The following is a 12,455-nucleotide window of genomic DNA, read 5'->3' on the forward strand; positions in this document are numbered from 1 at the left end:
GTGGCACTCCGGCTCTGACATTTTTTGATGACAATTCCAGTCATGGCAAGGATGGAAAATTCCATTGACAGGACAAGTTTCTGTCAAAAATAAATTGAAGCACGAAAGTTGCCATGCTTGGCAACTAAAGTTGCCATCCTCACGTCATTAAATTTGCCATAAAAAATGTTTAGAGTTGACATGTGCTCGTACCTGATGTGTTGCACTTATCAGGCCCCCCTGCCTTCGCTAGCAATTAACCAACAGTCCACCTTTAGGTGACAAGAATTAAAGTGAAAATCCCTTGATATTTGGGTTCATCAACCCGCGGTCCTTCTACAATAAATGCTTTTCAAAAATATTCATATCTTTTAAACCCTAACTCCAATTTTTAACATGTTATATATGAACTTTGATTAGAAAAATATGTAGAATCTAAATATGATGTTACCTGTTAACCATTTTTAAAATGCTTTTTAGGGTGCAATCTTAATTAATAGCGCATGATCTGTCTTTTCTCATACCGGCGCCAATCCGGATTGCAAATGAACACCTCAACAAAACCAGATTGGAGACGAAAGAAACCATCAATAATCACGCATGCATGCCTTAAAACCTCATAGGGGAAATAAGAAAACAGATTGCTCATCTTATGCCGAGAGAGAGAGAGACGTCTTAGGATTGACCACATTCAAACGTGTTGTGGTTGTGTGAGCACTGAGGACACTGTCGGTGAGGGTGGGAAGGACACCGTCGGTGAGGGCGGGAAGGAGGATAAATGGCAACACATATGGGATACCATGGTCAAATAAAGGACCTGGACCTATTGGGGTCTTGAGTCATGGTTATTGGGTTAGGGGCATGTGGTATTTTTTTTCTCCGGTTGCAATGCACGGGTTCTTTTGCTAGTGCTAATATCATAGCACATGGACGCAGGGAGGGCCGGCGACATGTGCCGGTGCCCGGGTGGCTGGGGCGCGGCGTTGGTATTATCATGGGGAGGAGCGCACATAGTCAGCCCCAGCGGTGTAGCTAAGTTCGGTGAACCTTGTTAACAAATCCCGGTGTCAACAAATCTCTGTGTCGTGCCTCGTGTGATTACTCAGTAGATCGACTATGTACGTCGGATTAATTCTAACACCACGTAGGCAAGCCATAGCTGGGTAGGGCCTGCGATGAACCACTTATCCACATTTAGGACCTAGATATGCATTCTCATACTTATGGGACCGAACTGACACAACTCAAATACTTTCAGGACCTCCGATGCCTCTTACTCTAATATATGCAAATGGAATTGAAATAATTAGACAGCTTACCCAATTACTTTCTCATTGGTACCCATGGTGTTGACGTCATTGGATTGAGTTGCCATACATGATCTTTTCCCTGACCAAGCCATTTATTTTGGTGTCCAAAATAATTCAAGAAATGCATAACTAGCGTGACATGGATGCATTGAAATGATTAAGAACCCAACTTGTTCACCAAGCAGTCAAATATGGCTATATTATCAAAAGAACATGAACCAGTATGGCTATTATAGAAAGAAGAATCTTACAATTAATGTTGTTCAGCACCATATATCCATATAGTTGACCTCTGACTTTCTAAATGCAGTCACTATGACAGTATGAGTCATCGCACTGTTGTTGACATTATATGTGGTAGTTCCTTGCATGACAATTAAATTGATTTCTCTTACCAAGTGGAACCTTTCTTTTAGATCACTCAAGCTATGGATGGTCTTGAGGCTTTATGGCGTGGAAAATCTGCAGAGTTATATCAGAAAGCACATACAGTTGGCTGAACAGTTTGAACAACTTGTACTATCTGACTCAAGATTTGAGGTAAAAGAATATATATATATATATATATATATATATATAATGATATTATTAAACTCTCTCTGCTGTAGTTTAAAGGCACATCATAGTTTATTCTTCAGTTGGAAATCTTTATTTTACAAATTTCTTATTTACTTCATTAATTCAGGTTGTGACTCCGAGACTTTTTTCCCTTGTTTGTTTCCGCCTTCTGCCCCCAACTTCTGAGGATGAGGGTGGTCGTCAACTTAACTATGACCTAATGGATGCTGCTAACTCAAGTGGGAAGATCTTCATCTCACATACGGTTGGTTATTAGCAATCTGTCGATGATCTGGATATCTGTTCATGAAGCATAATCCACTGATTTCCTTTATGGTTCCTATTTCAACAGGTTCTTGCTGGTAAGTTTGTCTTGAGATTTGCGGTTGGAGCACCGCTGACAGAGGAGCAACATGTGGATGCCGCTTGGAAGCTCTTGCAAGATGAGGCCACCAAGCTCTCAGGAAGTGCGTAGGTTACTATAATGGCAATTGTTCATTGATTAAGCTGCACTGTTCAGGCCTATTATCATGATAAGCTTTTACAGCTGCTCATACAAACAGTTTCTGAAAGAAACTTGGACAGTTGAAATACGAAACTACTATACGCATACGATCTTTCCTTGTCATGTTAAATCCAATGCTTACTGAACTTTCATTCCATGCGCCAACGGCTTGATTTGTCGTATTGGATAGGAATCAATCAGGAAAAATCCTTGAAATAATATTAACCCCCATATTAGTCCGAAAATGAGCACATTAATTTGACCTGGGAGCAGTTATTGCGATAGTCCAGCTACCTAACCACCCAAAAATCAGCCAAATTCAAAATTTGGTTTATAATTTATTGTTGGAACTAAATGGTAGAGGAGGATCATTACGTTGTGTGTTAATGGCATGTAGAAGATAGCATGATATACATTCGACTCTGACGCAAAATAGAGTTCTATGTTTCTTGACGCATCTGCGGAGCAGAACATGTCACATATATTTGGCATGCATCGTCCATGGAATATTTGATTTGATGTGCACCTGTGTTTCTTTACGTTCATGTGCTGGTTTAAACAATGTTGGCTATATGCATATTCCAGAAAAGGGTGCGGGTTTAGAGAATGTTGGCTCAGACTGTAGAATGTAAAATCTTGTATTCCCCCCGTTCCTAAATACACAAGTCTTTTTAGACATTTTAAATGAACTATAACACATGAATGTATGTAGACATATTTTAGAGTGTAGATTTATTTATTTTGCTCTATATGTAGTCACTTATTGGAATCCAATATGAATTACATACGGAGCAAAATGAGTGAATCTACACTCTAAACTACGTCTATATACATCCATACGATAGTCCATCTTGAAATCTCTAGAAAAACTTATATTTAGGAACGGAGGGAATATTTAGAAACGGAGAGAGTAGATCGCTAAACATATTTTGTTTGGAGGGATACTCATCCCGAAACATCATTATACAGTGTTTCCTCATACACTCCGGTGCAAAATGGAGAAAAAGGGAAAGAGTTAATGGGATCAAGCAAACGGTGTGTGCTGGACTAACAATCTAACATGATGTGGGCTAGGTCACGAATCGGGCTCCATTCATGACGAATTCAAATCACAGGGACCCGCAAAAAAAAGAATTCAAATCACAGGGAGGATTTGGAAAGAGGAGTTCCTCTTTTACAAGCCACACGCACGCACATTTTTTTTTGAGGCAACCACACGCACGCACATGAAACTAGTCGCTTGCCAGCTGCCACTGATTTCCTATCGCTCTGCGGTCTAAGTACACAAGGCCAGTTTAGGCCCATTCCGGCCAGCGAGCCGAGCTGGCAAGTGAGGCTGCCACTTGGCCTGTTCTTCTGTTTGAACTACGACTTGGCGCTCCCCTTGATCGCTGACAATCCATCCTCCCTGGAAATGGCTTGCCTCCATGCCGACGCTCTCGGAAACTTCTGCTTTAGCGTGACCTAGTCTTCCCAAGTAACCATGTCCACAGGTGTAGCGTTCCACTCGACTAGAACTTGGACGATGGAGTCGGAGCCATGCCTGGTCACCCGTTGTTGCATAATTTGTTCTGGGAAGTGAAACTGATCATTAGGCGAAGGAAGTTGAGAGAGTACCTGACAGTCTGGGGCAAGAACTTTCCAGAGTAAGGAAACGTGGAACACCGGGTGTACTTTGCTCGTTGGAGGCAAGTCCAATTTATGTGCTACTACGCCGACGCGCTCAAGGATTTCAAACGGGCCATAGAACTTAAATGCCAGTTTGTGGTTGGCCCGCGGCGCCACCGGTGACTGCGGATAGGGTTGAAGCTTGAGGAAAACCCTATCTCCCATTGCAAAGACACGATCAGTATGATGCATGTCTACTTGATTTTTCATACGTTGTTGGGCGCAGAGCAAGTGTTGCGCTAGAGACTCCAGCACAACGCTCCGATCTTCAAGCCACTACTGCAGATCAGGGGACTGTATCTTATCATCAGCAGACAGACCAAAGTGGCGCGGGCTATGCCCATAGATGATCTCGAATGGTGTGTTGCCCGTAGCAGAATGCCAATTTGTGTTGTACCAGAGTTCACAAAGGGAGATCCACTTTGCCCAATGCGGCGGATGCCCACTAACAAAACAACGCAAGAAACATTCTACCTACTGATTGACGCGTTCAATTTGGCCGTAAGACTGTGGATGGCAGGCAGAGCTCATGCGGAGAAGAATACTATATTTCTGAAAGAGTTGACTCCAAAATTTATTGGTAAAAATCCTGTCGTGGTCAGACACAATCGGCTAGGGCATACCGTGCAGCTTGTAGACGGAGTTTAGGAAAGCCTCAACAACAGTTTCAGCAGTAAAAGAGTGGTGCATGGGGGGTAAAATGCCTGTACATGGAGAGCTTGTCAATGACCACAAGCAAGCAATTGTAACGACCCGAAGGAGGAAGCCCTTCAACAAAGTCCATGGTGACCATCTCCCAAGGTAGACTGGGCACTGGAAGGGGGGGGTGAAGCAAACTTGGGTAGGGGATGCGTTCAGGTTTTGCCGGCTGACAGATCAAACATTGTTGTACATAGGTTTTATAAATCCTCGCATGCCCTTCCACCTGAACAGTTTCCTGGCACATTTAAATGTCATGGGGAAACTCAAATGACCACCCAAGGGGCTATCATGGAAAGCAGCAACAACTTTGTCGTATAGAGCTAGGTCACATCCAATCCAAACACATTTCCCTTGCCGCATTACACCAGCTTTGAGAGAAAACTTATCATCAGAAACAGGGGACACTAATAGACGTTGCGGCAATTCCGAAGCAAGGGGTCATTGGTGTAACTCTGAATTATATCATCAAGCCAAGCATGCTGAGCAGAGGAGTGGCCTTCTGGACAGTGAGTCAACTGCACTATTTTCAACACCCTTCTTATATACAATGGTGTATTGCAACCCTAACAGCTTAGTCAGTGCTTTCTGCTGCAATCTAGTGTGTAGTCTTTGTTCAGATAAACAAGCTAGACTATGTTGATCAATTTTAATGATAAATTCAGAAAGTTGCAAGTCCTAGCGCCAATGCTCAAATGCAAGAGGATGCCAAGTACTCCTTTTCATAGACTGATAAAGTTTGGCTTCTGGGCCCAAGGGATTTACTAACATAAGCAAGGGGTGCCTATCTTGCATGAGTACTGCTCCTACACCCACATCACATGCATCAATTTCTACTACAAATGTCTTTGAAAAATCTGGAAGAGCAAGAATAGGAGCCGAAACTAATGCCTATTCAAGGAGCACAAATGCCTATTGCTCATTATTTGTTCGGTGAAAAGGAACTCCCTTCTTTAGAAGGTTCGTTAAGGGCTTGCTCAACATGCCATAGTGGGAAATGAATTTCCTGTAATACTCAGCAAGACCAAAAAATCCTCTAACTTCCTTAGCAGAGACAAACATTGGCCACTCCTTTATAGAAGAATTCTTAGAGGGATCAGTAGCAACTCCTTGACCACTGATTATATGCCCCAGGTAACCAATTTGAGTCTGGGCAAATGCACATTTGGACAGCTTGATCTGCCACTAATGTTTGAGTAACAGTTGTAGCACTTCTGCCAGATGTTGTAAGTGTTGTGCATAGGAAGCACTGAAAACCAGGATATCATCAAAGAAGACCATTGCATATTTTTCGAGCCAAGGAGACAAGGTGTCATTCATAGCAAACAGAAAAGTGTTACGTCCTCCAGTTAAACCAAATGACAAAACCAGGAACTCAAAATGGCCAATGTGAGTTTGAAAAGCAGTTCAATGCTCTTCTCTAGGAGCCAGCCTGATTTGGTGATAACCAACTCTAAGATCTAACTTGGGAAACCAACTGGAGCCTGCCTATTCATCCAACAATTCATCAATAACTTGTATTGGATACTTGCTTTTAACAGTGATAGTATTTGACTGCCCATAGTCAAACACAGGTCTCCAGGTCTTGTCCTTCTTCTATACTAAGATCACGGGGGAGGAGAAAAACATTGTTGCTATGTCTAATCATCCCAACTCCAAGCATTTCTTGAACTTGTTTTTCCATCTCATCCTTTAGGGCAGGAGTAATCCTGTAGGGTCTGATGGAAATAGGTTGAGCTCCAGGGATCAAGGGAATGGTGTGATCATACTCTCTTCTGGGAGGAAGGCCAGTATGAGATGCAAAAACAAGAGCAAACTCATCAAATAATTGTTGGGGAACGTAGCATGCAATTTCAAAAAATTCCTACGATCACGCAAGATCTATCTAGGAGATGCATATCAACGAGAGGGGGAGAGTGTGTCCACGTACCCTCGTAGACCGAAAGCGGAAGTGTTTGACAACGCAGTTGATGTAGTCGAACGTCTTCACGATCCAACCGATCCAAGTACCGAACGTACGGCACCTCCGTGTTCAGCACACGTTCAGCACGATGACGTCCCTCGAGCTCTTGATCCAGTTGAGGACGAGGGAGAGTTCCGTGCGCACGATGGCGTGGCGACGGTGATGATGAAGTTACTGACGCAGGGCTTCACCTAAGCACTACGGTGATATGACCGAGGTGTTAAACTATGGAGGAGGGCACCACACACGGCTAAGAGATTGTCTGTTGTCTATTGGGGTGCCCCCTGGCCACGTATATAAAGCAGGAAGGGAGAGAGGCCGGCGGCTAGGAGGGGCGTGCTAAGGGGGAGTCCTACTTGCACTCCTAGTCCAAGTAGGATTCGCCCCCTTCCTTTCTTCCACCGGAGGGAAAGGAAAGAGGGGAGAACGAGAAGGAAGGAGGGGGGCGCGCCCCCACCCCTTGTCCAATTCGGTTTGGGCAGGGGGAAGGTGCGCGCCACCTTGTGGCCCTTCTTCCCTCTCTCCACTAAAGCCCACTAAGGCCCATTAACTTCCCCGGGGGTTCTGGTAACCCCTCGGTACTCCGAAAAAAATACCCGGATCACTCGGAACCATTCTGATGTCTGAATATAACCTTCCAATATATGAATCTTTACCTCTAGACCATTTCAAGACTCCTCGTCATGTCCGTGATATCATCCGAGACTCCGAACAATCTTCGATCATCAAATCACATAACTCATAATACAAATCATCATCGAATGTTAAGCGTGCGGACCCTACGGGTTTGAGAACTATGTAGACATGACTGAGACACGTTTCTGGTCAATAACCATAGCGGAACCTGGATGCTCATATTGGCTCCTACATATTCTACGAAGATCTTTGTCGGTTAAACCGCATAACAACATACGTCATTCCCTTTGTCATCGGTATGTTACTTGCCCGAGATTCCATCGTCGGTATCATCATACCTAGTTCAATCTTGTTACCGACAAGTCTCTTTACTCATTCCGTAATGCATCATCCCGTAACTAACTCATTAGTCACATTGCTTACAAGGCTCATAGTGATGTGCATTACCAGAGGGCCCAGAGATACCTTTCCGATACACGGAGTGATAAATCCTAATCTCGATCTATGCCAACTCAACGAACACCATCGTAGACACCTGTAGAGCATCTTTATAATCACCCAGTTACGTTGTGATGTTTGATAGCACACTAAGTGTTCCTTTGGTATTCCGGAGTTGCATAATCTCATAGTTAGAGGAATATGTATAAGTCATGAAGAAAGCAGTAGCAATAAAACTAAACGATTATTATGCTAAGCTAACGGATGGGTCTTGTCCATCACATCATTCTCCTAATGATGTGATCCCGTTCATCAAATGACAACACATGTCTATGGTTAGGAAACTTAATCATCTTTGATTAACGAGCTAGTCAAGTAGAGGCATAATAGGGACACTTTATTTTGTCTATGTATTCACACATGTACTAAGTTTCTGGTTAATACAATTCTAGCATGAATAATAAACATTTACCATGATATAAGGAAATATAAATAATAACTTTATTGTTGCCTCTAGGGCATATTTCCTTTAGTCTCCCACTTGCACTAGAGTCAATAATCTAGTTCACATCGTCAAGTGATTTAACACCAATAGTTCACACCTTTATGTGATTAGTTCACATGTCCATGTGACTAACACCCAAAGGGTTTACTAGAGTCAATAATCTAGTTCACATTGCTATGTGATTAACACCCAAAGAGTACCAAGGTGTGATCATGTTTTGCTTGTGAGAGAAGTTTAGTCAACGGGTCTGCCACATTCAGAGCCGTATGTATTTTGCCAGTTTTCTATGTCTACAATGCTTTGCACGGAGCTACTCTAGCTAATTGCTCCCACTTTCAATATGTATCCAGATTGAGATTTAAAGTCATCCGGATCAGTGTCAAAGCTTGCATCAATGTAACCCTTTACGACGAACTTTTTGTCACCTCCATAATCGAGAAACATGTCCTTATTCCACTAAGGACAATTTTGACCGCTGTCTAGTGATCCACTGCTGGATCACTATTGTACCCTCTTACCAAACTCATGGTGAGGTACACAATAGGTCTGGTACACAACATAGCATACTTTATAGAACCTATGACTGAGGCATAGGGAATGATTTTTCATTCTCTTTCTATTTTCCGCCGTGGTCGGGTTTTGAGTCTTTACTCAACTTCACACCTTGCAACACATGCAAGAACTCCTTCTTTGATTGTTCCATTTTGAACTACTTCAAAAACTTGTCAAGGTATGTACTCATTGAAAAAACTTATCAAACATCTTGATCTTTATCTATAGATCTTGATGCTCAATATGTAAGCAGCTTCACCAAGGTCTTTCTTTGAAAAATTCCTTTCAAACACTCATTTATGCTTTCCAGAAAATTCTACATCATTTCTGATCAACAATATGTCATTTACATATACTTATAAGAAAGGTTGTAGTGCTCCCACTCACTTTCTTGTAAATACAGGCTTCACCAAAAGTCTATATAAAACCATATGCTTTGATCACCTTATCAAAGCGTATATTCCAACTCCGAGATGCTTGCACCAGTCCATAGATGTATCGCTGGAGCTTGCACACTTTGTTAGCACCTTTAGGATTGACAAAACCTTCTTGTTGCATCATATACAATTGAAATAATTAGACAGCTTACCCAATTACTTTCTCATTGGTACCCATGGTGTTGACGTCATTGGATTGAGTTGCCATACATGATCTTTTCCCTGACCAAGCCATTTATTTTGGTGTCCAAAATAATTCAAGAAATGCATAACTAGCGTGACATGGATGCATTGAAATGATTAAGAACCCAACTTGTTCACCAAGCAGTCAAATATGGCTATATTATCAAAAGAACATGAACCAGTATGGCTATTATAGAAAGAAGAATCTTACAATTAATGTTGTTCAGCACCATATATCCATATAGTTGACCTCTGACTTTCTAAATGCAGTCACTATGACAGTATGAGTCATCGCACTGTTGTTGACATTATATGTGGTAGTTCCTTGCATGACAATTAAATTGATTTCTCTTACCAAGTGGAACCTTTCTTTTAGATCACTCAAGCTATGGATGGTCTTGAGGCTTTATGGCGTGGAAAATCTGCAGAGTTATATCAGAAAGCACATACAGTTGGCTGAACAGTTTGAACAACTTGTACTATCTGACTCAAGATTTGAGGTAAAAGAATATATATATATATATATATATATATATATATATAATGATATTATTAAACTCTCTCTGCTGTAGTTTAAAGGCACATCATAGTTTATTCTTCAGTTGGAAATCTTTATTTTACAAATTTCTTATTTACTTCATTAATTCAGGTTGTGACTCCGAGACTTTTTTCCCTTGTTTGTTTCCGCCTTCTGCCCCCAACTTCTGAGGATGAGGGTGGTCGTCAACTTAACTATGACCTAATGGATGCTGCTAACTCAAGTGGGAAGATCTTCATCTCACATACGGTTGGTTATTAGCAATCTGTCGATGATCTGGATATCTGTTCATGAAGCATAATCCACTGATTTCCTTTATGGTTCCTATTTCAACAGGTTCTTGCTGGTAAGTTTGTCTTGAGATTTGCGGTTGGAGCACCGCTGACAGAGGAGCAACATGTGGATGCCGCTTGGAAGCTCTTGCAAGATGAGGCCACCAAGCTCTCAGGAAGTGCGTAGGTTACTATAATGGCAATTGTTCATTGATTAAGCTGCACTGTTCAGGCCTATTATCATGATAAGCTTTTACAGCTGCTCATACAAACAGTTTCTGAAAGAAACTTGGACAGTTGAAATACGAAACTACTATACGCATACGATCTTTCCTTGTCATGTTAAATCCAATGCTTACTGAACTTTCATTCCATGCGCCAACGGCTTGATTTGTCGTATTGGATAGGAATCAATCAGGAAAAATCCTTGAAATAATATTAACCCCCATATTAGTCCGAAAATGAGCACATTAATTTGACCTGGGAGCAGTTATTGCGATAGTCCAGCTACCTAACCACCCAAAAATCAGCCAAATTCAAAATTTGGTTTATAATTTATTGTTGGAACTAAATGGTAGAGGAGGATCATTACGTTGTGTGTTAATGGCATGTAGAAGATAGCATGATATACATTCGACTCTGACGCAAAATAGAGTTCTATGTTTCTTGACGCATCTGCGGAGCAGAACATGTCACATATATTTGGCATGCATCGTCCATGGAATATTTGATTTGATGTGCACCTGTGTTTCTTTACGTTCATGTGCTGGTTTAAACAATGTTGGCTATATGCATATTCCAGAAAAGGGTGCGGGTTTAGAGAATGTTGGCTCAGACTGTAGAATGTAAAATCTTGTATTCCCCCCGTTCCTAAATACACAAGTCTTTTTAGACATTTTAAATGAACTATAACACATGAATGTATGTAGACATATTTTAGAGTGTAGATTTATTTATTTTGCTCTATATGTAGTCACTTATTGGAATCCAATATGAATTACATACGGAGCAAAATGAGTGAATCTACACTCTAAACTACGTCTATATACATCCATACGATAGTCCATCTTGAAATCTCTAGAAAAACTTATATTTAGGAACGGAGGGAATATTTAGAAACGGAGAGAGTAGATCGCTAAACATATTTTGTTTGGAGGGATACTCATCCCGAAACATCATTATACAGTGTTTCCTCATACACTCCGGTGCAAAATGGAGAAAAAGGGAAAGAGTTAATGGGATCAAGCAAACGGTGTGTGCTGGACTAACAATCTAACATGATGTGGGCTAGGTCACGAATCGGGCTCCATTCATGACGAATTCAAATCACAGGGACCCGCAAAAAAAAGAATTCAAATCACAGGGAGGATTTGGAAAGAGGAGTTCCTCTTTTACAAGCCACACGCACGCACATTTTTTTTTTGAGGCAACCACACGCACGCACATGAAACTAGTCGCTTGCCAGCTGCCACTGATTTCCTATCGCTCTGCGGTCTAAGTACACAAGGCCAGTTTAGGCCCATTCCGGCCAGCGAGCCGAGCTGGCAAGTGAGGCTGCCACTTGGCCTGTTCTTCTGTTTGAACTACGACTTGGCGCTCCCCTTGATCGCTGACAATCCATCCTCCCTGGAAATGGCTTGCCTCCATGCCGACGCTCTCGGAAACTTCTGCTTTAGCCATATATGCCTCCATGCAGTAACATACCTTGATAAAGTTTTGAAGAAGTTAAAAATGGATCAGTCAAAGAAAGGGTTCTTACCTGTGTTACAAGGTGTGAAGTTGAGTCAGACTCAATGCCCGACCACTGCAGAAGATAGAGAGAAAATGAAAGTCATTCCCTATGCCTCAGCCATAGGTTCTACCATGTATGCAATGCTGTGTACCAGACCTGATGTGTGCCTTGCTATACGTTTAGCAGGGAGGTACCAAAGTAATCCAGGAGTGGATCACTGGACAGTGGTCAAGAACATCTTGAAATACCTGAAAAGGCCTAAGGATATGTTTCTCGTTTATGAGGTGACAAAGAGCTCGTTGTAAATGGTTACATCGATGCTAGCTTTGAAACTGATCTGGATGACTCTAAGTCGCAAACCAGATATGTATTTATATTGAATGGTGGAGCTGTCAGTTGGTGCAGTTCCAAGCAAAGCGTCGTGGCGGGATCTACGTGTGAAGCGGAGTACATAGCAGCTTCGGAAGCAGCAAATGAAGG

General features: G+C 42.0%; 1 protein-coding gene and 1 long non-coding RNA gene across 2 annotated transcripts in view; both read left to right on the top strand.

The window, feature by feature from the left end:
- Positions 1 to 2,504, top strand: part of LOC147971106 (tryptophan decarboxylase 2) — a 28,365-nt gene extending 25,861 nt beyond the window's left edge. The window contains exons 11-13 of the mRNA XM_087525909.1: positions 1,706 to 1,829; positions 1,975 to 2,112; positions 2,200 to 2,504. Of these exons, the coding sequence (XP_087382035.1) occupies positions 1,706 to 1,829; positions 1,975 to 2,112; positions 2,200 to 2,322 (385 nt within the window). The 3' untranslated portion in view covers positions 2,323 to 2,504. The remainder of the gene's footprint in view (positions 1 to 1,705; positions 1,830 to 1,974; positions 2,113 to 2,199) is intronic.
- A 6,941-nt stretch (positions 2,505 to 9,445) lies between these two features.
- Positions 9,446 to 10,612, top strand: LOC147971107 (uncharacterized). The gene is made up of 3 exons (XR_015604534.1): positions 9,446 to 9,933; positions 10,083 to 10,220; positions 10,308 to 10,612. It is a non-coding gene; the product is annotated as an uncharacterized LOC147971107 (long non-coding RNA).
- The last annotated feature ends 1,843 nt before the right edge of the window (positions 10,613 to 12,455 follow it).

This window comes from Triticum urartu, chromosome 5A (genome assembly GCF_056163025.1).
Source record: "Triticum urartu cultivar PI428250 chromosome 5A, HENAU_Tu73, whole genome shotgun sequence".
Taxonomy (NCBI): domain Eukaryota; kingdom Viridiplantae; phylum Streptophyta; class Magnoliopsida; order Poales; family Poaceae; genus Triticum; species Triticum urartu.